This window comes from Seriola dumerili, unplaced genomic scaffold (assembly GCF_002260705.1).
Source record: "Seriola dumerili isolate Sdu_G_001 unplaced genomic scaffold, Sdu_1.0 BDQW01000349.1, whole genome shotgun sequence".
Taxonomy (NCBI): domain Eukaryota; kingdom Metazoa; phylum Chordata; class Actinopteri; order Carangiformes; family Carangidae; genus Seriola; species Seriola dumerili.
In genome coordinates, this window is record NW_019174604.1 from 669,102 (window position 1) to 694,689 (window position 25,588).

A 25,588-nucleotide genomic window follows, 5' to 3' on the forward strand; every position below is an offset into this window, starting at 1 on the left:
CCACAGTTATTTCAGTTCATGTGATTTTCAACATGTGAATTTGAAGCTGTGAACATGTGGCGCTGCGGTTCAGCTCAGAAACACAACACACAGTCACTCAGCGTCACCCAGACCCTCAGAATTACACACACCTGCATTATTAACATTATTTCAAAATTAAAGTTTTTTTCCTTACCTCTGTGAGATGAACACACACATGGAGGCTGCCAGGCTGAGGAGAGATGTGAGAGTCAGTACTGTAGCACCACGCTGACCCCTGAGACACACACACACACACACACACACACACACACACACACACACACACACACACCCGTCCCTGCCATTGCTCCCCCACCCCAAGACCTCACCCTCAACAGTCAGGGCTGAAGAATTTAAAATTTTAAATTTTAAAATTTTTAAAGATATTTCTCTTTAATCCCATAAAAAGATTTTTACTTAAAAACAGAACAGCAGAATTTTACATTTGTTTATATGGTGATAATGATTTAGAAAAACAATTTAATAGTACATTATTTCTTTATTTTTGTGGTGGAAAAACAACATATGTGATCATCCGAGCCTCTGTTTTTCTGCCTCATCCAGTTCAGTTGTTCAGTCTGATTGTCTTTATAGATCTGGAGCATTGCTCATAGACAGCTGTTATATATAACGTGGAGCCATAGACACTGTAGATAGAACATCTGTGGAGAGACCTGACGACGGTTCACAGACTCTTCACATCCAGACGGAGCTTCAGAGGATCTGACAGGAAGAACGAGACACAAATCTGCACAAATCCAGGTGTGAAAGCTTGTACTGACTAAACCAAGTCAACTGGAAGCTGTAACTGCTGCTAAAGGAGCTTTTGTAAATGAAAAGTTTTAGTTTTTGATTTTTAACAAATTAAAAAAAAATCTAAAAACATTATGGATCATTGAGTGAAGACTGATGAGCAAAATGGCAATTTAATCCATCTAAAATTAAATCTAGATAGATAGATAGATAGATAGACAGACAGACAGACAGACAGACAGACAGACAGATAGATAGACAGACAGACAGACAGATAGATAGATAGATAGATAGACAGACAGACAGACAGATAGATAGATAGATAGATAGATGTAGTTTTATGTTGGAATTGAAAGGTTTTAAACTTGGACTTCAGTGTCTTCAGTCATTCATTAACTTCACTTTCTAGTGAACACAGTTCTACGTGTCGGCGTAGCCTTGATGTTAGTGTGTTCTCCTTATCTGGCAGCCGCCGGCCTTCCCACCTTCACACGTCTGCAGCACCTGACGCCTTCCCAGCAACAAACACACAAGGTGTCACCGCAACACACAGTCTACGAATATATCTGGAAATAACTTCACCTGCAACCAACACTGTAATCAGACAATACAGCCTTGTATTATTTTAGGAATGTGAATATGTGTATGTATTTAAGCACATTATATAATTTAATTAAAAAAACTATTTTAAAATATTTCTATACTTCTATGTCAACAGCTGAGCAATTTCCATCTGCTGATGACAGCCACTAGTGAGACTGAAAGCTCTAATAAAAATCTAGTAAGTGGACCTTGAGTTATTAATTTTTTTATGTGAATATTCCAAAAGTCAAGTATTGAATTTATTTAAAACAGATGAAGCCATCTGTTCAGGTGTATGAACAGTTTAAAGCCCTATGTGTAATCAATTAAATATAATTACAGCCATGTTATACTGCATTATCAATAATTCATTAGCTGTTCATGCAGCAGTTACAGTTGGTTATAGTTAGTTTAGTCCTTAGTCCCTGTTTCCCATTCCCTAATTAGTCTCACAGTACTTAAACTGCCCCAGTTACTCGCAGTCTTTGCAATTTATTTCCTTATCTTGTTCATCCGCTGCATTAGTCGTCCTCCATCTTATTTTTTTACGTTTTCAGAATTAAAGGGAAAATGTATAATTCTTCTGCAGCTGCTCACGTTGTATAATAAAAAAATGCCATCTTAAGGGGTAATGAACTTTACTCTGCACCACAAACAGCTGTTGACTATGAGGGTAACCTGCTAAATCTCAGGGTAATGTGAGTCCTCAGTGGAGGAATAAACCTTCCCAACAGAGGAGAATCAAGTTATGGGAACTGGAAACCAATCCTCACATTAACTTGAAAAGTCACGTGGTTATTAATGTTTGTCTCGTCTGAGGTTATTTTCATTTCCTGTTTTCTTAAACCTGAACATTGTTTTCTAATTCTCTCTTCTTCACTTTTTTACCCATTGCATCTGATCTGTTAGTTTGATGATGATTTACTCTCGGTGCCAGTGTAAACGTATAAAAAGAAAATCATCTTTATTTCTTACATTTAAATTACATTTCATATATTGTTTGTTTTGTGATAAATATGTGTAAAGTTTTTTTTTCTACAAGTTTTAATTTGGTATTTCCCGTCTGCACAGCAGTACTTTATATTGAAAGGAAGTTGGTCTCAACAGACAACGACGGTATCTTGACAGAAACGTCAACGGCTGTTGAGCTCTGGTCATATCTGAGTTTTCGTTTTAAAAAATTAGTGTAATGAGGTGAAATAAATGAGGTGAAAACCACGGTAAGCTCAGGTTAAATAGGTAACGCGGTGGTTTAATTGGTAAATATCCTTCTTAAAGCATTAGACTTGACTTTTATTTGATGTTAGCTGACCTGATGTGTTGTTAGCAAAGTTCGGAGCTAGCTTACAGTAACGGAACAGTGAAATACAAGTGCACTCCCGCCTTGGCTTCAAAGGAGGGAAGACGCGTTGGCGGTCCCTCCATTTCTGCTCTGTAGCCAAGATGGCGGGTGAGAAGTGTCTCTTGTTCTACACTCGGCTGCAGCATCCGGGTACGTACAGGGCACTGCATGTTGCCGAACGTGCTAATGCAGTCGAAATAGCTAGTGTGAAGCGCGCACATCGACACAAGACACTTGTTTCTAACAGAAATATGATCTGTTATCGTTTTATTCTTTTTTATTTATTTGGTTTATTCGTAAGGGACAGGCACAGAAACACATGTAAAAGTGCAGGAGGGGTGTTCAATGTTCTGTACATGTCTTTGAAGCTGAAGATAATTTCCAAAACCGGTCCCTCAGTACAGATAGGATTTGTAAAATGACCACCTTTGATTGTTAATGAGAGTCATGTAATTTCTTAATTGGACATTGCTAGCCTAAAAATGAAAACTTAAGGATAAGTTGATCCTGGGGTGTTTGTGGTAATGATAATACAACTCTTCCATTGTCAGGCTCAAGGGCAGCTGGTGGTGACCTAACCTCTGCATGCATTGCATGCCTGGGGAACATCTGGCTCAGCCTTGAAGCAAAACCAAGATTTCCGTCCTGCTCCACTCCATCTGTGCCCGAGCCGTGGAACCAGGTAGAGGACAGAAAGTTACAACTTCAAATGGATGCTTGTATTTTTTTCTATCCAGGCACAATTGAACCTGTATCCTTAAGAGCTTTGTGGAGACAAAAATAATATGTTGGTGTAGCCTTTAACACAGCACACAAAGGTTCAGGTTCAGAATACCTTTTCTCAAATGTTAATGTGAAAACAAAAACTCAGAAAACAACCTGTTGTGTAAACTGTCAGGTTTGTGTATGTAGTATTTTTATGAATTAGGGATCAGAAGGCTTCATTTGTTTCCCAGTTATATGAAATTCCCTCTGTGTGTTTTGCTGAGCTGCAGTGGAGGGATTGTAGCATGAAGAGGGAATCTTGTACTATAAAGACTGAACATTTTACTATAGAAGCCTAATATCATCATCTGATTAAAGCCACCATTAACTTTAAAAATACATTACATACATTTTGGCTTTTTCAGTGACATTCTGTGACCTTGAACATGGTTTGGCTGAACAACATGTTTGTATGAGAAGTCACATGAGATCCAGCAGAGTTTAACGTGTTAATGTCAGCATAATTTAAAAACCAATAACCAAGATATCCAGCTGAGTCAGGCTGACTGTGACCCATGGCTGTACGATGGGTCCATTTTTGGCTGCCAGCTTTAGCTAGATTAGCTAAAGTAGGGACTTTGTGGACAACAGTCAAACGAATACAAAAGTAATATTGAGTGTAATATGAAGTTGTGCTGATGAGAATGTATGTACTGTGTAGATGGGCACAGCTGTACTTAACCTGTCTTCATCTTGTGATTTTGTTACAGTGAGATACCACAATGAATCTTCACATGACATGAAGAGGAAGCTGAAAGAGCTGAAGATGGAATTTCACTTCCTCATTGATGCTAGGGCAACTGGACTTTGATGCTTGTGACAGGTTCAGATATTCTCCAGACCTCCAGACAGGAAACAGGTAAGAGTCCCACTCTTGCTTCAGCTCATTATGTAGATAATTTAGTTTGTAATATGATGTGAGAAGAGGACAATAATAGTATTTCAATTGCTTGGCTTTTCAGCTATTTTGTGAATTGCCTTGCATGTAGGGATGTTAATGGTTCATGTATTTGTGCCGTGCTGTTTGGTTCAAATCCAAATGAATAAAATCTAGCTTTACCCATGTGTGTCACAGGAGACATTGTTAGCACCAGTAGATCTGTCCTTTCTTGGGTCGCTCACCTGGTAGAACTGTTCCATAAAGGTTTAGTCCTGCCCCGGGCCACTGTTGGTAGGACTGTGGGCCATTGAATCCGACCCCAGGCCCTTTGCTTCATGTCAACCTCTCCCTCTCTCTCCCGTACCTTCCTGTCTCTATCTGACTGTGGCTATCAAAATAAAGGTAAAAAACAGATGTGCCCTTTCTGCAGATAATGTTGATATATTCATCTTTCTGAACTAAAAACATGAGAATAGAGTGAATGTATCAATCATTTTCTACATGCTTTTATTTTATTTTTGTATGATTTATTTCTTATTTATTTGATAACCTTCTGAAGCACTTTCAGTCTGGATCGCAGCCATATCAATAATACCTAGAAGACTTGGGTTTTTTACTTTTTTTTAAGAAATGTGCCTTTATGTTCATTTCTTGTTTTCAACAAATAACAAGTCATCCAATGGAAATTATGGCCACTCGGTTACAAGTTTACAATTACATGTTTATGTTTACAAATTAAATTCATTATAGATTAAAGAAATGTATGTTTATGTTATGAAATGTTATGTAATGTGATCTTTGCGTACCGTTACACCCCTACTTGTGTCTGAATGGTGCTATATGAATAAAACTTGCCTTACAATAAAACAAATACAAAAAAATCATATTTATCTGTTTCCTTCATCCTTTGCTTACTGATTAAAAAATAAAATAAAATCTTACTTCTTAAAATTATACATACTCTGTCATGGTCTATTCGTCACTAAATAAGTACAGACTTGTTTCACCAAGATGAGAAAGCAGAATTTGTTTCAGCTTTAGACTTGGACAAATAAATTATTTTATTTAAATTTGAGCACATGACTCACCAAAATGGAATGTAAATGGTGCTGTTAACATCTTCCTTTATATCTATGGAAATGTTTACTTGTATGTAGTTGACAAGAAGAATGATGACCCAGATTAACACTTTATTGGATTTTATTTTTCTATTGTCAATAGTGTAGAAGAGTAAAAGAAAATCCTAATATGAAACATACCGGAAATTGGGTCACAAATATAATTTTCCTGTCAGGGTTGAAGACAGCAGCAGAAATCCTGCAGCCTGTGATGATAATGTGTGAGCTCTGACATCATGTTGTTGTGTGAAGGTGGGGGCTCTGCCATGGATCAGTGGGAGGAGACGGAGGAGGGAGCCCCCCTGTGTGGGGAACATGAGACTCAGACCAAAGCTCAGAGGTGAGATGAGGATCTCTAACGGTCCATGACTCAGATCACTGCTCCATCATTATTCACACTCAAACCTCTGTGTGTGTTGTGTTGAAGGCCAGAGCAGCAGCAGAGACCAGACTCTCCTGGACCTGGACCTGAACCCAGCTGTGTGTCCATCAAGAGCCACCAGTCCATGGATCCATCTTTGCTGTCTGAAGGAGAACTTCCCTCTGAAACTCAGTAAGTCAACATAGTCCCATGTCACAGTAATGTTCCCATAACACTGCATCATGTTCTGTACAAGTTCTATTACTGCTATGGTTCGCAGAACGATTCTTTTGCAACAACAGCATCATCTGATGCCACTTACAACCCATGGAAGTCATATCTCTTGTTTGGACTGCTGGTCATGTTATTTCAATAAAACTTACCTCTATGGAGCAGCACTCAACATTAGACAGTCTGCTACAGTAGAAGTTGATGTTATATAACGTTAGTGTTAGCTCAATAATTGCCCAAGGGCCACTGATTCAGTCGGACCCTGCTGTTTCGCCTTCTGTGAATGATAATCCTGAATTCTTGATCAGCATTGCTTCCTTGATTGTTGAAATCTACCTGGCACTTGTTGTTATACAAAGCCTTACACACTAAGCTGCAAGGATGCATCGCACCAAAAATTTCAGATGTATGAAACTGTGAGCACACAGGAGTCCACACACATTACATTCTTTGTACATCCCAATTGTCGTGGATTTGAGCACACATGCACAAACACAACACTCCACCCTCTCTCTGACCTGAATTCAATATGCTAATGAATATAAATGCCTGCACTACCCCTCACTTCAGAATTGGGAAAATGGAAAAACCAAGCGATAAGTCGGCCAAAAAGAGGCAATTCAGCGAGTGCGAGTCCTCTGGCATCAATACTAATAAATTAAGGAGGAGTGTGGTGAAGGCTTTTAATGCCGTGAGGTGAAATGTCTTGCACCAGAACCAGTTTACAAACTTTCTCTTGATTGAAATGAGAAAAAAAGGTTTGCAGTAGTATTATTACATCCACCATGCACTGTTTTCAAAAGACACTGCATAGAATACAGAGATGTGCCAGGCAAACCATGAGACCGTGACTATCCAAATCTTTCCAACTTTATGCATTAGTTTATCGGCAGAAGTAAATGACTCAAACAGACAAATGGGCTTGTCAGAAAGCACCGATTCACTAGTTTAACAGGAAAAAACAACATGTCTCTAGCTCAAGCCATTGAGGACTAATAACAATCTAGAGACACTGATAGATTTCTGTGAATGTGCACTTCTGTGTGTGTCAGGGGAGTTGATTTTAAATTGATTTAACCTGTTAAGCCCTAGGGATGCTGGGAGTATACCTCACCTAGACAGACATACCCAAACTATTAGGTCACTATGGATAGGTATGACCTCAGAGAAGTTATTCCATGTGTCAGTAACATTGTGACTGTTACTATAGCTGAGTAAATTGTGATGAACCAAAGGAAAAATGTAATTTTTTTATCCTCACCTAGAGTTGATTTTAAATTAGACGGTGGATAACACCATTATAACAATAGAGGAGCGCGATTCTCTCGTTCACATCCGACCGTGAGTGTGAAAGATGGCGTACGCAACGTTTGTGTGCATACATAATATTTGTTCCATGAGGCCCCAGGTAAGTGCAAAGTGTCTTGTTTATATGCTTAACTCACAGGTGTATGAATTGACCTGGATAAGAAGTGTCCATATTGCAAAATATTATAACATTAATTTGTAAAGAGATAAGACAACTCTGTCCTCCCTCTCCTCTCTTATTGAAAAAATAAAGAAAATCAGCAGTGGTGTACAATCAGGTACAAACAGGGGAAACACTGCTATAAAGAGCGTAAACTCAGCAGAGCATTCTGAAACTGTAAGAAAATGGCAGAAAGTAATTATAGTGCACTAGCTAGCAAACAAGTGATTTAAATCGTGCACAGTTTTCTGGACTGGTCCATTTTGACTTAAGTTCAGCTTTTTTATATTCTACCAAAAGACATTATCTTATGGTTTGAGAGGTGCATCGGTTCGTCTGTTTCTATCAGCGTTCTTCAGCAGAGACCAGACTCTCCTGTACCCAGCTGTGTGTCCATGAAGAGTGAGAGGTCCATGTCGAAATCTCTTGACTTCAGAGATGATCACCACTCTACTGGAGAACGGTAAGAATTTACACCAGGTGAGTGTAAAGCCCTTGGGTTTTGCACACGCATTACACATAGGTCAAGTGTGTGGTGGTGACTGCTGGATTAATGCTTTGCCTGTGCTGGTCAAAGACGGTTCAATTACAGAGAAGTTGTAAAATAGAATTAATCAACAATTCCCTTCCTTTTATGGCCCAAAATCGTTTGTAGTTTCAGTTGTAAACTACACAAAAAATTGTAAAAAAAAAAAACAAACAAACAAACAAAAAAAACAGTCATAATCCATGGAGGTCACATCTCTTGTTTCGACTGCTGTCCGTGTTATTCATATAAAACTTGACACTATCTAAGTGTTGACACTATGAAGCTGCACTCAACCTCAGACAGATGGCCACAGTAAAAGTTGATATTATGTAACGTTAGTGTTAGCTCAATAATTGCCCACGGGCCATCGATTGTGTCGGACCCTGCTGTTTCCCCTTTGGTGAATGATAATCATGAATTTTTGATCAGCTTTGCTTCCTTCATTGTTGACGTCTAACCGGTGCTTGCTATATTTTATCATCAGGTAAGTGCAAACTATCTTGTTGAGATGCTTAACTCACAGGTGTGTAAATTGACCTTGACTTGAAGCATCCATAGTGCAAAATAATTTAACATTAAATTGTAAAGAGATAAGATGTGGCTCTCCTCCTTCTCCTCCTCTCTTGTATTAAAAAAAAAATGCAGCAGTGGTGGTCACATTTAAGCAGGGGTGTAAAACCGCTGTAAGGTACAAATAGGGGAAACACTGCTATAAAAAGCATATACTTGACTAAGAATTGTGAAACCGTAATAAAATGGCAGAAAGTATAGTGCAACAAGTGATTTAAATCGTACACAGTTTTCTGGACTGGTCCATTTTGACTTAAGTTCAGCTTTTTTATATTCTACCAAAATACATTATCTTACGGTTTGAGAGGTGCATCGGTTCGTCTGTTTCTATCAGCGTTCTTCAGCAGAGACCAGACTCTCCTGTACCCAGCTGTGTGTCCATGAAGAGTGAGAGGTCCATGTCGAAATCTCTTAACTTCAGAGATGATCACCACTCTACTGAAGAACGGTAAGAATTTACACCAGATGAATTTTTTATTCTGCAGCTCTTCTTGGAACAACAAACATGTACTATCGATTAGATTTTAAAGGGCAACTTCCTTTTGAGACTGTGTACGGGTCCGACACTGAATGGCTTTTTTGAACTGGCGTTACTACCAGGAACTGAAATTTATGAAATGGTACGGACATTAAATGTCATTTTACTGACCCACTGAAAAAAGAGAAAGAGAAATAGAAAGTGCACGTGTGGGTGATCAAGAGAGAGGAAACGTTAAAACAGAGGTTTTTGTGTTATCATGAATAAAATAAAGTTTTCACAAATCTGAAACCCTTACATCCTCCCTGATAATCTAGTCCACATTTGACAAACTAAGTATAGTGGGTTTTGATGTTTGTTTTTGTGTTTTCAAAATTAGAATAAATATTAAAATGTTTTAAGCACAGTTTACACAGTTATCAGTGGGTTATTCTTCCAGGATTTGACAAGTTTTAAGTGCAGTGGTTTATGGTCTGATGTGGCCAAATGGGAAGTTTCCCTTTTTGTGTTCTCACAAGTAGAATAAAGATTTCAAGGCTTTGAGTATAATGTCTAACACAGTTTCATACCAGTAAGTGGTGTTAAAAACACACAGGCGGTTGCTCAGTATCAAAAGTTTTCCTTTAACTTGTAGCTAACTTAAGCAGTGTTAGGAAAGAGATACAGTACAAACTGTTTTCATTTATGGCGCCCCGTAGAGGCAGAATAGTGCATAGACTGCATAGTGAAGCTACGCACAAGTGTTTGGAAGCTAGGACTTAGCTTCCAAACACTTGTACTGAGTTTGGTTACAATCGTTTTGGCCGATTTTGATTTCTTTTTGAGTGTTTATGTAAAATTAAACAATGGTTAAAAAATGTATGTTTCAAAACAGACTGATGTATTGAAACCAGCATTTTCTGTAGATGTATCCCAAATTTCGTGAAAATGGAACGAACAACCTCCAACTACAACAAAGAAGGTATTTTTAGAGTAGAGGTCCAATGGAGCAAACATGCTAATGAATGGAGAGACTGACATGAAGACTCTAGACCAAGCCGTTTTCTAATTGCCAAAAAGTAAACTTGATTATTGTAACACCACCTGCCAGTGGATATGGGTAATTTTTGATTTATGATGTGTGCATGTCCATTCTTTACCTCGGCTCCCAGCACTGCTCATTCTGGGTGCCACGCTGTTTTGCATGTGTGGAATTTTGGATTGCTTTGGTGGGACCATTGTCTTTAAGGAACCAGTGAGACAAGAAAAAAGATCCTCGAATTCCAGTTGATCTGTGGTATAGTTCATAGTTGCCAACTATTTCATATTCATCAGTCTTGATTTTAATGGTGGAAATACAATTTTCATGTTACAAAGTAATCCCCATGGGTGTCTGCTTGCATGTATTGCAACAGTGTCCCTTGCCAGATGACTTTGCGTTACCTTGCAGCAAGAGTTGAGCCTGTTTTTTTGACGGACGACCCTGCGTTGTTTTGGAGAAGCAAGCTTTGCGCTTCTTTGATGGACTGGTTCTGTTCAAAGGAATATGAGGTCTGTGTTTTTCATGCAGGGCTTAAGTCTGTCTGAACTTGGCCTTAGGCTCCCTTTGATACAGCAGGTCATAAACCTGGAGTGTATGTTAGTGCACCTAAGTGTGCATGTTTTGCATGTGAGTCCTTCCTGTTGAACCGTTGGCCCACATTTATTCATTTATTTTTTTTGATCAAGGCTTTTTTATTTTCAAACATATCACAAAAAACATGCAACTTGAACATGGTACAGTTAAGTCCACCCCCTCAAAATGCCCTTCCTCCTACTTGTGTGTAAACTTACCAGCAGACATCCATACAAAAATAAATGTAAGTAAACATATGTATTCACAGATTCACATACATAAATAAAGGCATAAATGCAAAATAAATAAATAAAAGTAATAATAATATACATACATATATATATATATATATACAACCTTCAATAGTGTCTTGACTGATGTCAGAACATAACTATAACATCTAATCCATGAAAACGTTCCTAAGAGGAACTTGTAACCATAAATGCAGTATATGTTAAATTTTTTGAGACATCTTTCTGTTTTCTCCGCAGAGTTCAGCAGCAAAGCTTAGAGTTTCTCCATGGTCAGTCTGCACAGCAGCATCTGGCAGACCTGGACTCTGTATTTATGGTGTGTAAATGTCCAACAGCAACTTATACTTGATTCATTTTGGTCACAGTTGCCTGTGTACTGCAATCTTCAGACAAATGTAGCTTTCACAACATGAGAGGGGTGTTTCCATGCTCAGGACTGTTATTCTTTTCCAGCATCTTGAGGAGAACATTGTCACTTTTATGAAGACTGAGCTGAAGAAGTTCCAGAAGGTTCTGAGTCCAGATTACCCAGAATGCTGGAGGAGGCAGAATGGGGATAAGGAAGAGGGAGAGCAGAGCACCAGAGAAGCATTTCTGGAGATCACCTTATACTTCCTGAGGAGAATGAAGCAGGATGATCTGGCTGAAAGTCTGCAGAGCAGTAAGAGTCGTTCCACCATCAGCTTTCTCACATTTACACTAACATCCACTCACTGCTGTTGTTTGTTTTGTTAATTCAGGAACTACTGCTGCAGTTTGTCAACGTCAACTCAAATCTAGCCTGAAGAAGAAGTTCCAGTGTGTGTTTGAGGGGATCGCTAAAGCAGGAAACCCAACCCTTCTGAACCAGATCTACACAGAGCTCTACATCACAGAGGGAGGGACTGGAGAGGTCAATGATGAACATGAGGTCAGACAGATTGAAACAGCATCCAGGAAACCAGTCAGACCAGAAACAACCATCAGACAAGAAGACATCTTTAAAGCCTCACCTGGAAGAGACGGACCAATCAGAACAGTGATGACAAAGGGAGTGGCTGGCATTGGGAAAACAGTCTTAACACAGAAGTTCACTCTGGACTGGGCTGAAGACAAAGCCAACCAGGACATACAGTTCACATTTCCATTCACCTTCAGAGAGCTGAATTTGCTGAAAGAGAGAAAGTTCAGCTTGGTGGAACTTGTTCATCACTTCTTTACTGAAACCAAAGAAGCAGGAATCTGCAGGTTTGATCAGTTCCAGGTCGTGTTCATCTTTGACGGTCTGGATGAGTGTCGACTTCCTCTGGACTTCCACAACACTGAGATCCTGACTGATGTTACAGAGTCCACCTCAGTGGACGTGCTGCTGACAAACCTCATCAGGGGGAAACTGCTTCCCTCTGCTCGCCTCTGGATAACCACACGACCTGCAGCAGCCAATCAGATCCCTCCTGAGTGTGTTGACATGGTGACAGAGGTCAGAGGGTTCACTGACCCACAGAAGGAGGAGTACTTCAGGAAGAGGTTCAGAGATGAGGAGCAGGCCAGCAGCATCATCTCCCACATCAAGACATCACGAAGCCTCCACATCATGTGCCACATCCCAGTCTTCTGCTGGATCACTGCTACAGTTCTGGAGGAGGTGTTGAAAACCAGAGAGGGAGGAGAGCTGCCCAAGACCCTGACTGAGATGTACATCCACTTCCTGGTGGTTCAGTCCAAACTGAAGAAGGTCAAGTATGATGGAGGATCTGAGACAGATCCACACTGGAGTCCAGAGAGCAGGAAGATGATTGAGTCTCTGGGAAAACTGGCTTTTGAGCAGCTGCAGAAAGGAAACCTGATCTTCTATGAATCAGACCTGACAGAGTGTGGCATCGATATCAGAGCAGCCTCAGAGTACTCAGGAGTGTTCACACAGATCTTTAAAGAGGAGAGAGGCCTGTACCAGGACAAGGTGTTCTGCTTCGTCCATCTGAGTGTTCAGGAGTTTCTGGCTGCTCTTCATGTCCATCTGACCTTCATCAACTCTGGAGTCAATCTGCTGTCAGAAGAACAATCAACCTCCTGGTGGTCTAAACTGTTCAGAAACAAACCTGAACCAACACTCTTCTACCAGAGAGCTGTGGACGAGGCCTTACAGAGTCCAAATGGACACCTGGACTTGTTCCTTCGCTTCCTCCTGGGTCTTTCACTGCAGACCAATCAGACTCTCCTACGAGGTCTGATGACACAGACAGGAAGTGGCTCACAGACCAATCAGGAAACAGTGAACTACATCAAGAAGGAGATCAATGAGAATCCGTTTCCAGAGAGAAGCATCAACCTGTTCCACTGTCTGAATGAACTGAATGATCGTTCTCTAGTGGAGCAGATCCAACAGTCCCTGAGATCAGGACGTCTCTCCACAGATAAACTGTCTCCTGCTCAATGGTCAGCTCTGGTCTTCATCTTACTGTCCTCGGAAGAAGATCTGGACGTGTTTGACCTGAACAAATACTCTGGTTCAGAGGAGGCTCTTCTGAGGCTGCTGCCAGTGGTCAAAGCCTCCAACAAAGCTGTGTAAGTGTAGACATTAACAGTATCATGTGTATCATGTGTAGGGTTGTCAGTGAATGAAAGTCTTACATAACTGATATTCATCAGATTTAGTGAACTTATTGATCTGTTCATCAACTGAACAATTTATTTAGTTGTGTCATCATTATCATCCGCTGTTCACACATAAACATGTAGCCATAAGAAACAAAAACAATCAAAAAACAGGTCCAGTATAGTTTTATATTTACAGAAATAATCTTTCTTTAGTGTTATTCAACTACCGCAGATTAATGTAGCCATGTAAAATTAACTGAAAATAACTAGTTTATTTTTAGTATAATATGGACAGTTTTTGGGCGCCCCACAATATACAGTAGATTCTTTTGATGACCACGTCATTTGTTTAAATTATTGTGATCTGAGGTCTGTGATTATAATTTTGCAAGTAATAAGTTGTTGCCTTGTGTAATCTTACCTCCTTTTTACAAAGAATCACTCATCTTAAATTCTTCATATACTTAATAGATTCATCATCAGAGAGAAGGGAAAAAAATGTTTTACACTGAAAACAACAAAGTTTTTTCTCTATCACTAACTCTCCTTCAGGCTGAGTGGCTGTAATCTGTCAGAGAGAAGCTGTGGAGCTCTGAGCTCAGTTCTCAGCTCCCAGTCCTCTAGACTGAGAGAACTGGACCTGAGTAACAACAACCTGCAGGATTCAGGAATGAAGCTGCTCTCTGCTGGACTGAAGAGTACAAACTGTACACTAAAGACTGTCAGGTCAGATAATACTTAAATATTTTTGTTTAAAAGTGTTGTTCCTTAAATGTTAGCCAGTGATTTTTGTCATACGTTTTATAGTTTCTCCAGTGTTTAAAATAGGGTTGTGACAGTATGGATACTTTCATATTGTGGGGAAAAAGTAACCTATGAAATCCATTAAATTTTTACTGGAGCTGTGTGTGCTCTTTGTGTGCCTGTCTGCAATAAGAGCATACCAGTGTGCTATGTTAGATCAGCATCCCCCTATACCATCTCAATGAGAGATAGGTGACAGTCAATGATAACTATGTTTATTTTTCATATCATACACCACACTCATTCCTTTAACTTTCACCAGTAGGGCTGTCCTAAACGATTATTCTTTAAACGATTAATCTAGCGATTATTTTTTCGATTATTCGACTAATCTAACGATTTTTTTTTTCATTAACCTAACAGTAATTTCGCTGCACCAGGGTGTTTCCTCTTTATGTGCTCGTGCATGACTGTCGTGCTAGAGTGATATGCCACATGCACTTTGCAGAGTCTGCAGAATACCGCACTGTTGTACGCATCAGACCAGTCCCAGCCTGGTCAGATGCGTACACGAACTGATGAAGCCTCTTGGATGAGAGGTGAAACGTCTTCCCAGACAAATAATCAAGTCCAGTTACATTTTGATTTAAAACTCCTTTAGGATACCGCACTGTTGGTGTCAAGATTAAAGTATTCCCAAACTTTGGAGGACCGTGTGCGAGCCTTTTTTGCTGCGTGTTGCTCCACACGCTCCGTCGTACTGCTGGTAGACGCCACCATGTTGTTCAAATAGATCACACAGACGCAAATCATTCACGTAGTCTATGACTTCAATTATGTCACCACGTTGTCCCAGCCCTTGCGCTGTGCTTGTATCTGGGTGAACCAAAGATGATGATGAACCCTCTCATGCAATTTATCTGGATGGCTAAATACTTAAGCCATGAAAAGAAATAATATTTATTGTTTGTTTATTTATCAGATTAAGTCAAACTGGGCTCACAAAGAAATGCTGTCAGGGTCTCTCAGCAGTTCTCAGCTCCAAGTCCTCTAGTCTGAGGGAGCTGGACCTGAGTAACAACAAACTGCAAGATTCAGGCTTGAAGCTGCTATCTACTGGACTGGAGAGTTCACATTGCACGCTGGAGACTCTCAGGTCAGGGTTTAGCTTTTTCTTTAATCAGTCACTAGTACTTAGCTCAGAGGCATCCCATGAAAGTTACTTTTTTCATTGTTCAAAGTAAACTATGTCAGTGTTTTACCACTAATTCTCCTTCAGGTTGAATGGCTGTAATCTATCAGAGAGAACATGTTCTTGTCACCCAGGACCTTAACGCATGATTGCTTGACTCATGAACACAGTGAGACCAACCATATGAATGTGATTAATTTACCACTAACTCTCCTTCAGGCTGAGCGGCTGTAATCTGTCAGAGAGAAGCAGTGAAGCTCTGTCGTCAGTTCTCGGCTCCCAGTCCTCTAGACTGAGAGAACTGGACCTGAGTAAGAACAGCTTGCAGGATTCAGGGGTGAAGCTGCTCTCTGCTGGACTTAAGCACTCATACTGTAAACTGGAAGTTCTCAGGTTAGATCACACTAATCACACTGTGATACATTTCTGTAACACTATGTTGTTCTTGCTTCATTAAATATGAGCCCTTTCTCAATCTGCGTTCTATCTGTACTTGTGTTCTCGTGGACTTGTGAAATGTCACCAGTATTGTTCCAATTCAAAGTTTGCAGCTTTCCAAGTGCAGATCAAATATATGAAAGTGCTCATGCCCCCCCCCCCCCCCTTATATTGAGGATACATTGGTATGTGACTTGTGTGGACTCCAAAGAAACAGTTAAGACTTCAAATATGTGATCAGTTTATCCAAATAACGCCTGTTTGGAAATTTGCTTGAGCGTTTTCAGAGATGTGAGAACCGTCTTGCTGGGGGAGATAAGGGGCCGGTCAGTGAGGGCTGTCACCCCGGTAGAAAAAGTGTTATTTCTGCAAGCCCTTTGGTAATTTACCGATGGATCTGTTCTCTATAGTGTTTTGATATCTGATAAAAATCCTTTTGGAAGATGAAATGTGATCTGAGTTGAAATATAATATTTGTTGCTGCTCGTTAGTGTGAGAAGATGAAACAAAGTATTTGATTTGCTGGACACTTTAACAGCAGCTCTGCCTCTGTGAGCTTCTGTGTACAAATATACCACCACATTTCAATAAAAATAAATATGTATATATGAAGACGAACAGAGGCAGTGTGCTTCATACTAAATGTGGTTAGATTTTGAATATATATTACAGATTGAATATGAAGTGTCAATTCCATTTTTCTGCCTGTGGAGATTTGAGTTTAGAGTTTCATGTCACAGTTCAGTCAGGTACAGGTGTGTTGAAGTGTAACCTGTGCTGAGCTGAGCTGTCGTTCCAATTGCAAATACTCCTCCTGTCCTCTAGAGTCCAGATGTCGTCTGAGTTGAACTTGTGAAGTTCGAATTCCAAAGTATGGCAGTCTGGACTTGACCTTTGCCCTCTGAGTTGCTCTGACTTGATAAAAATAGCCAAGATCATTCAAATTAGTGCCAATGATCTTTTGGCAAAGGTTAATAATGTTTCCCAGCCTATTTTTGTGAACCATGCTAGGCTCAAAATCCCTCAGCTTTCTCAAGAAGCGGAGAACTTGTTTTTAAACTGCATTTTAGCCACTTTTATTTCTTTTTTCACCAACTTTTTAGCATCTCTTTGTTGCTGAATGTCCCCCTGGAGAAAAGCCAGCTTTTTGTGATTGAGAGTATGCTTGAGGGATTTACTGACCCAGGGCTTATTATTTGGGTACAATGTAATTGTCTTCCTGGGGATAAACATTTGTAAGGTAATGTAGCTTGACATGTTGGAAGCCAGTTCATCTAAATCATTTTTCAAAATTATCCCAGTTAGAACTGTGGAAACAGCCATTCAGTTCAAAAATGCTGACTTCTGTCCACACAGCTCTTTTTGCGCTCCACTCTCCCATAGTGACTGCCGGTTGATTAACTGGGGCTAGAAAGACCCAGTTATGGTCAGAAGAGCGTAGTGGCGCCATTGCATAAGATATATATGCCTCCTTTATGGTGCCATAGCACGTCCAGCACTTAACCATATCTTGTTGAGGAGGAGGAGGTTTTCCTTACACCTCTCTTGGTGCTATTGTTCAAGTGTAGGTCTTGGAATGTAACTTTGTACATAATCCCGGATCATCTCTGCTCTAAGAGTGGCGGGAGAGGACTGGAGAACAGAGTTTCAGCCATGCCAGGCGTAAATTATTTCAATTGTAGTTGTCAAGTCACTCAAACAAACAGTCATTTGTATTGTTGCCTGGAGAAGTTTGGATACCTTTTGAGATAAGATTCTAATTTTCTTATTCTCAACTCAGCATTTGACACAGTTGTTCATTCTGTTCTACTGGATTGTCTTGAAAAGTGTGTTGGCATCACAGACCCTGGCCTAGACTGGTTCAGATCTTATTAATCAAACAGAACTTTTTCAACAGTGCTTGGTGATGCCTTTTTCTTTCTTTCCCTTATCCATCCTGGGTCATATCTTGTTCTGTTACCTGCCTCAGGGACATACCATACATAAATACAATCACTACCAATTTTATGCAGATTTTATGCAGATTTGTCTCTTTTAAGAAAGTGTGTTGTGGTTCTGTTATGTTTACAGTAGATATTATTGAGCGTCAGAGATATGGAAAATCAGATGGAAATGAGCCAAAAACAGCTGCTGGGAAGGACATTTTTTTTATTTGTTACTATTTATTGATTTTTATCAGGTTGCGTCAAACCGGGATCACAAAGAAAAGCCTTCAGGAGTTGTCATTGTTTCTCAAATCCCAGTCCTCTTGTCTGAGAGACCTGGACGTGAGTTACAAAGACCTGCTGGATTCAGGAACGGAAATTCCCAGGTGAGCATCAGCTTTTGTAATCAATACACAAATGAGTAATTATCTGAGTATTTGGCTCAGAGAGGACATTCCTTAAAATGTGGAACTTTTTACATTTTAGAAAACAGAACTCTCCAAAAATCAGAAAGAATCACAATATGTGAAGTGTGTCAGAGGAAAGCACAATTTGATAAAAAATGAAAACTGCTGCACACTGCTTCACTTACTGCTGTAATATTTATTGATTTGCAACGTTTGTCTATTTGAACTCAATCAGGTATCAGATACAGGTACCTCCTGAAGTTCGAACAGACAGAAATGTAAATTCGAAAAAGGTGAGACTACTTGTGTTATTATTCATCACTAAATCTTCTTCAGGTGGAGTGCCTCTAATCAGTCAGAGAGAAGCTGTGAAGCCGAGGCTGCAGTTTTAATCTACCCCACACTGAGAGCCCTGCAGGATTTAGAAGTGAAGCTGCTCTCTGCTGGACAGAGAAGTCCTTGGTGTACACAGCTAGATCTCAGGTGAGATGACACTGTTATGCTTAATCATAACACTCTGTTGTTTTTCAAATGTTAAATGCCGTGTAGACCAGTTTTTCTTAGCAAATATACAGCTACTAGAGAAGGGAATTACAAAATTCATACAGGATTATTTCTGTGATGCCTACAATGTGCTTAACATTGACCATGTGTTCCCTGGGGTGTGGACACTGCTGAATACAATTTGGTTACATGTAACCGGAAGACATTTTCTTGTACTGTTTTTCTGCTAACTGTGAATACTGAAAATATGTGCAACCTAAACCTCATTTAAAGTGAAAGGTGTCTAGAAAAGGAGTCTGGTTGTTTTTCTCCATTATTGTGCTGTAAACTTGAAATCTTTGTCCAGCATGCACTGTGTCAAAATAGCAGATGTGTATAAACAACAGCACCCATACTAATGCACACAGATAACGTGCCACAACGTAACTCAACTTGATTCACAAGTTTTTCATCCAACATTGCTCATTCTAAGCTCTACAATGATATCCCTGTAAATGTGTTTGTTATTAGCTTCAACAGATCAAGAAATTATATCATGATTAGAGCCCGACCGATATTGGAATTTTGGGGCAGATGCCAATACCGATATTAAGGAGTAAAAACATTCTGACATACTATATCAGAATTTTTTCATATAACTTGTGAAAAAGATAGGTAATGACAGCAGGATATTGCAGTTTAACAATAAACTTTATTGTCCAAAACGACATCAGTGCACTAAAACTGTAAACTTTACTGGGAATTAAATAAAATAGGTATAAAAATAAATAACTATGAATAAAAAACATAAGAATAAATACATGTATAAATGTATTTAACTTGAATTAAAACAAAGGATCAAATATACAAAAAATGCTGCCTATATAACTTGACTGACCCAAGCATTTCCACTGCATTATTGCTTCTTAATAGTGTTAATATCAGCAAATATCAGAGAATTTATCGGCTGACCCATATATTGGTCGGGCTTTAATCATGATATATGATTAAATTAGGTGATTCTGTAGAATAAATAAATACATAAATAAAAACATTATTTATTATTTATATTAACCATTTTACCCATTTTGTAGAGGTTTTCATAGATACTTTGTTGTAGTTTTGGACAAGAGGCATGGGAAACAGGGAATGTAAAATCTATAGTTTTTTGTCCGTAAAGCAATTTGAATCACACTGACATGTATGAAAGTTGCAATATAAATAAAGTTTGATAAATTACACCCAGCTGAAAAAGTAACAAGGTGGACCTGTTTGACGTTACTTACGTTACTTGTGTAGATCTGAAATGGAAGGGACAGGGCAGACGGAGACATCGCAAACAAGGTTTATGTAGATTGTTAATGGTGAAGTTTTTTAATGGCTTAGTTTTCCTGTCTATTTATAGTCTTTTTTGATACATTGCCTTGTGTTTGTTTTATATTTTTTCTTAATGGCTGTACAAATAAACTTTACTTTAACTTGATTTCAGGGAGAAACATGAAGAGGAGAGGTTGAGATCTCGTCTGACAATGTGTAAGTGTGGATATATTTAATGCAAAAGGAATGATAACTTCCTAAAACAGCTGCTCACTGTAGTTTTTATCAAAGGTTATGCAAACAGGAAGAAATAGTGTATTTAATGGTGAATTATTCAGCATAGAATTACTCCACATTTGCTTAATGAATGGTCCATTTACATGAGCCATTACAGGGGCACAGGTATAGTGCATACTCACTCACTGACATGACTTAATGGAATGGAGCCACAGTCAAGATCAGTATTTACATTGACATAGAGCCGCAAAGTGCTCAGTGTTAGATAAATAAATAATAATAAAATAGATAATTGCATGGGTAAAATTTGTGAAATATAAAAATCAGAATAATAATGTAAGAATTTACTGAAACTCAACTCATCATTATGAAATATTTCATAATCATTATTTTCCTAGTATTTTATTGTTTATTTTTATTTAATAATAGATTTTTTTATTTTGATAGAAAAATTATAACCAACAAAGTTCTATTATGATAAAGAATGATGAAATGATATTTCATGCTAATAAGTTTAATTTCAATAATAATAATAATAATTTCAATCAGTTATTTTAATAAATTGTTGTTTCATTTATATATTTAACACAATTTATTCATTATTATTTATATCTTATCTTTATCTCTTTTCTTTATTTATTGATTTCATACTGAACAGTTTGGGGTTCCATATTTGAAAAGTCAAAATGTCTGTCATGAAAATATCTATTGCGTTCTCTCCCTCAGATGCCTGTGAACTCACACTGGACATAAACACAATAAACAGAAACTTCAAACTGTCTGACAACAGGACGGTGACAGTGACGGAGGGGCAGCTGTATCCTGATCATCGAGACAGATACTGGCCACTGCTGTGTAGAAATGGTCTGACTGGTCGCTGTTACTGGGAGGTTGAGTGCAAAGGAAGAGTTTATATAGCACTGACTTACAGAGAGGTCGGAAGGAGAGGAGACAGTGCTGCCTGCAGGTTTGGACGAAATAATCAGTCCTGGAGTTTCTTCTGCTCTGACAATTATGGTTACGCTTTCTGGCACAGTGGCGTGAAAACAGACATCCCTCCCCCGTCCTCCTCCTCCTCCTCTGTCTCTAACAGAGTCCGCCTGTCCTCCTCCTCTGTCTCTAGAAGAGTAGGAGTATTTGTGGACTATCCAGCTGGCACACTGTCCTTCTACAGGGTCTCCTCTAACACACGGCTCCTCCTCCACACCGTCAACACCACATTCACTCAACCTCTTTACCCTGGGTTTGAGCTGCAATCTGGTTCCTCAGTGTCCCTGTGTTCAGTGTTGGAGGGATGGTCTCCTCCTGTGTAAAGAAACATTAAACTGCTCACAAACCTACACAAAGACTATATATATATATATATATATATATATATATATATGTACACATATATATGTGTGTGTGTGTGTGTGTGTGTGTGAGAGAAGTTGAACATGAGAGAACTTGAACATGATACTAGCTGCTTGTTTAAATGCTGCTAGGATTAAATGCAGTTACTGGGAGCAGATTGAATCAGATATATTACAGAGACACAAAGTGGCAGCAAATGAGGTTTCTACATTTTTATATCTATGTTGGTTACCTGAACAAACTTCTCATACTATTTAAATGGCTGTAACAGAAATATGTTGATGAGCAGATCTTTGTATTTTTAGCATCACATGTTCTTTACAAAACATATGGGTAGCTGGTGGTGGTAATGTGCCTAAAGATGCAGCAGTGTGCTGATAAAAGAGAAGAAGACTAAGATTTAGAAAAAAAATCATTATAAAAGAAAGTTTTTGTAATTGTTTTATGAAGTTAAATCTGTCTAGTAACATGTACATTTTATATCACTTATTTTTGGTATTTTTTGCATTTTTTTAACATTGAAAATAACTTTGAATATGGGTTTTAGATGAAGTTAGATTTTTCCTTTAAAAATTAAAAACAAACAGTTACACAAATAAGTACTATATTTTCAGTAAGATCTTATTGCCCAAAAGCATGTGTGAAAATGTAAAAAGATAACTAACTAACTAAATAAAGTAAATATGAATATTATTTCAACTCCATCGATCATCTTATTGTGTTATTATGTATCAGTTTTATTCTTTTATTAATGGAAGAAAATTAACCAGTGATATAATTGAATTGCACGGGGCTGCTTCCCCAAATCTGCAGGGGCTCCAACGGATGTTGTCACTTCTCTTGTCAAACTTTCACTTTCAAAACCTCTTCGTGACGCATTCCACCTGCTAAAAACGATGGTGAATGTTTGTTTTTAATGTAAGTTTTCTGTCTTTTCTTCTGAAATCACTTGTGTTATGTGACTGTTTCAGCCTTTTGTTCGTGTTCACACCGTTTGTGTAAATAAAACTGTTTAACGTTGAGACATGTCCAGGCTGTTTGACCACAGGTTCGACCACTCGATGGCTTTCTTGTAGGTTGTCTCAAACCAGACTGACAGATGATGGCTGTGAGCAGATCTCATCAGTTCTCAGATCCCAGTCCTTTAGACTGAGAGAACTGGACCCGAGTAATAACGACCTGCAGGATTCAGATTTGAAACTGCTCTTTCCTGGACTGAAAAGTCCAAACTGTAAACTGGAGACTCTCAGGTCAGGCTTCAGTTTCTTCAATCAAAACCCTAATGAGTGATGGCTTTTCTAACTTGACTCAGTGAAATCAAGAAGTGTGATGCTTTGTGAATCATAGAAACGGTGTCACAGTCCTGTATCACTAACGTTCCTCCAGGTTGAGTGGCTGTAATCTGTCAGAGAGAAGCTGTGAAGCTCTGGCCTCAGTTCTCAGCTCCCAGTCCTTTAGACTTAGAGAACTGGACCTGAGTAACAACAACCTGCAGGATTCAGGGGTGAAGCTGCTGTCTGCTGGTCTGAAGAGTCCACACTGTGCACTGGAGACTCTCAGGTCAGGATTTAACCAGTTAACCAGTGATTCAACAATGATATAGGTTACAAGCTGAAAGAAAAGTTAGTTGTCTAAGTGTGTTTGTGTCTATGTCTATGTCTACAGGGTGTCAGGCTGTCTTGTCACTGAGGAAGGTTGTTCTTCTCTGGTCTCGGCTCTAAGGTCCAACCCCTCCCATCTGAGAGAGCTGGACCTGAGCTACAATCATCCAGGAGACTCAGGAGTGAAGCTGCTGTCTGCAGAACTGGAGGATCCACAGTGTAGACTAGAGACTTTCAGGTATGAACAGACATTAACAGCTCACGCTGCTTCTCTATCAGCCCAACATTTCTTCTCATGAACGGGTTGTTTCAGTGATGCTGATAAGATTTTGGTTGGGGTGTGTGCTGTCCTGAAAAGTGTAAGTGTGTCCTCACTTTGATTCATGGAAACAAGACAGCGCATATTAAATATGTCTAAATAAAAAACTTGTGTATCTGCAGTCAACTCTCGGTTTGAAAGATCCAAAAAGTTGAATCCTTGAGAGGTTTTTATTTTAGTAACCAACAATGAATCCATCAGTTGTCTTGACGATAAACTGCTGCCGTCTTGTTCTCTCCATCAGACGCCTGTGAACTCACACTGGACACAAACACAGTGAACAAAAACCTCAAACTGTTTGACAACAACCAGACGGTGACAACAGTAAAGGAGCAACAGCCGTATCCTGATCATCCGCACAGGTTTGCCAACTGGCAGCTGCTGCGTGAAGATGGTCTGACTGGTCGCCACTACTGGGAGGTGGAGTGGACAGGAAAGGTTGATGTAGCAGTGGCTTATAGAAACAACAGAAGGAGAGGATGCAGGGATCACTGCAAATTTGGAGTGAACGGTCGGTCCTGGAGTCTCCTCTGCTCTGATGGTGATCGTTACACTGTGTGGCACAATAACAGAAGAACAGACCTCCCTCCTTCCTCCTCCTCCTCCCCCCCCCCTCTGTCTCTAACAGAGTAGCAGTGTATGTGGACTGTCCTACTGGCTCTCTGTCCTTCTACAGAGTCTCCTCTGACTCGCTGATCCACCTCCACACCTTCAGCACCACCTTCACTCAACCTGTCTATCCTGCATCTGGGTTCTGGGGCTTTGGTTCGTCAGTGTCTCTGTGTTCACCGGAGGAAGCTGGTTCTCTTGTTTAGAAAAACTCAACCAATCAAAAACCTACACGATGTCCGTGTGAGATGGACAGCACTTCCTGTGTAGATAAACCTTTATTCTCACAGGCATCTTCATAGTTACAAAACAAATCACTTCGAACTGCTCGACAGTTTCTGTTCCAAACACATTTAAATCAACCTGATGGCCAAAAACATTTGTGTGGTGACTGTCTTTATGTGTAGAAATGTAAAAATCAAGGTTATATCTAAACAAATATTCCAGTCATTTCACTGTGTACATTTGTTTTAAATGGGAGGAAATACATCTGTGATGAATTTAAATAGTTAAACAGGAACTCATATTCAGTGATTTTATTTTTAGTCATATTTAATATCTGATTTTACTGTGTCAGGTCTGAGCAGCAGCCATCCTCTTTTTTCTGATTTGGTCTGAAACACATGATGATGAACTGACCTGCTCTCCACAAAATCTTTAGGATCATCAACAGCTGCTAAAGGTCAGTGAAGGGAGTGAAAGGTTGTTTAGTGTAACGATAAACAGTTTGTTGTGAGACAATCAGAAAACTGAAGTCACAAACTGTGTAGGTTACCTTTAGAGTCTGAATACAGGTGCTCCTCCACCCTGTGCAGATGGTGTGGTAATGTGCTCCATCTAGTGGACTGATAGCAGAACTACATCAGCAAACAGGCAAGGAGGAGGGACTGCAGCCATTTTCTCTACACAGTTTGTGTGTAATGACGTCAAGCTGGGTGAATTTACATCTTGTTCTCAAACTGAAAGCAAAATGATCAGGTTTATTATTACATTACATCGTCCCACCAGGAGATTCATCACTGTTTCTACTATTAGATACCAGAAAAGATTCTTTCGGTGCAAATAAACTCCTTTCTTGAAGAAAACAATTACCGGAGTGATTCTAGTTTCAGTCAGGCTTTAGAACAAACCACAGAACTCAACACAGCTCTGACTAAAGTAATCAGCAACCTCACACTAAACTGATGAAAGTAAGGTCTTGGTTCTTGTCTTCAGTGCAGTGTCGATACGACACGGCATCCTAGGTTGGTCGGTCTTTTTGTGTGTTAAACTAGTTCAAAACATACAACAGAGGGAAAAAATTCAAAGTTAAATGAGAACAAAACTGAAATGATACTAGTGGGCCCCAAGACAAAAAGAAAAATACTGTTTAATAACCTGAGGAAATTAACTCCCTGGATTAAATCTGAGGTTACTTGTCTCGGAATTATCTCAGAATTA

At 39.3% G+C, this 25,588-nt stretch overlaps 1 protein-coding gene across 1 annotated transcript; it reads left to right on the forward strand.

Annotated features, from left to right (window-relative positions):
- Positions 1–4,292: 4,292 nt before the first annotated feature.
- LOC111232936 (NACHT, LRR and PYD domains-containing protein 12-like) lies at positions 4,293–24,354 on the forward strand. The gene is given in 21 exon segments (XM_022760643.1): positions 4,293–4,322; positions 5,714–5,801; positions 5,889–6,014; positions 7,871–7,984; positions 8,955–9,068; positions 11,184–11,262; positions 11,381–11,398; positions 11,433–11,604; positions 11,687–13,490; positions 14,076–14,249; positions 15,250–15,423; positions 15,547–15,561; positions 15,694–15,852; positions 18,077–18,208; positions 21,390–21,509; positions 22,696–22,869; positions 23,006–23,179; positions 23,285–23,477; positions 23,662–23,671; positions 23,784–24,142; positions 24,145–24,354. Coding segments are annotated over 20 exon segments (4,395 nt in total). The 5' UTR covers positions 4,293–4,322; positions 5,714–5,727.
- Positions 24,355–25,588: the final 1,234 nt, after the last annotated feature.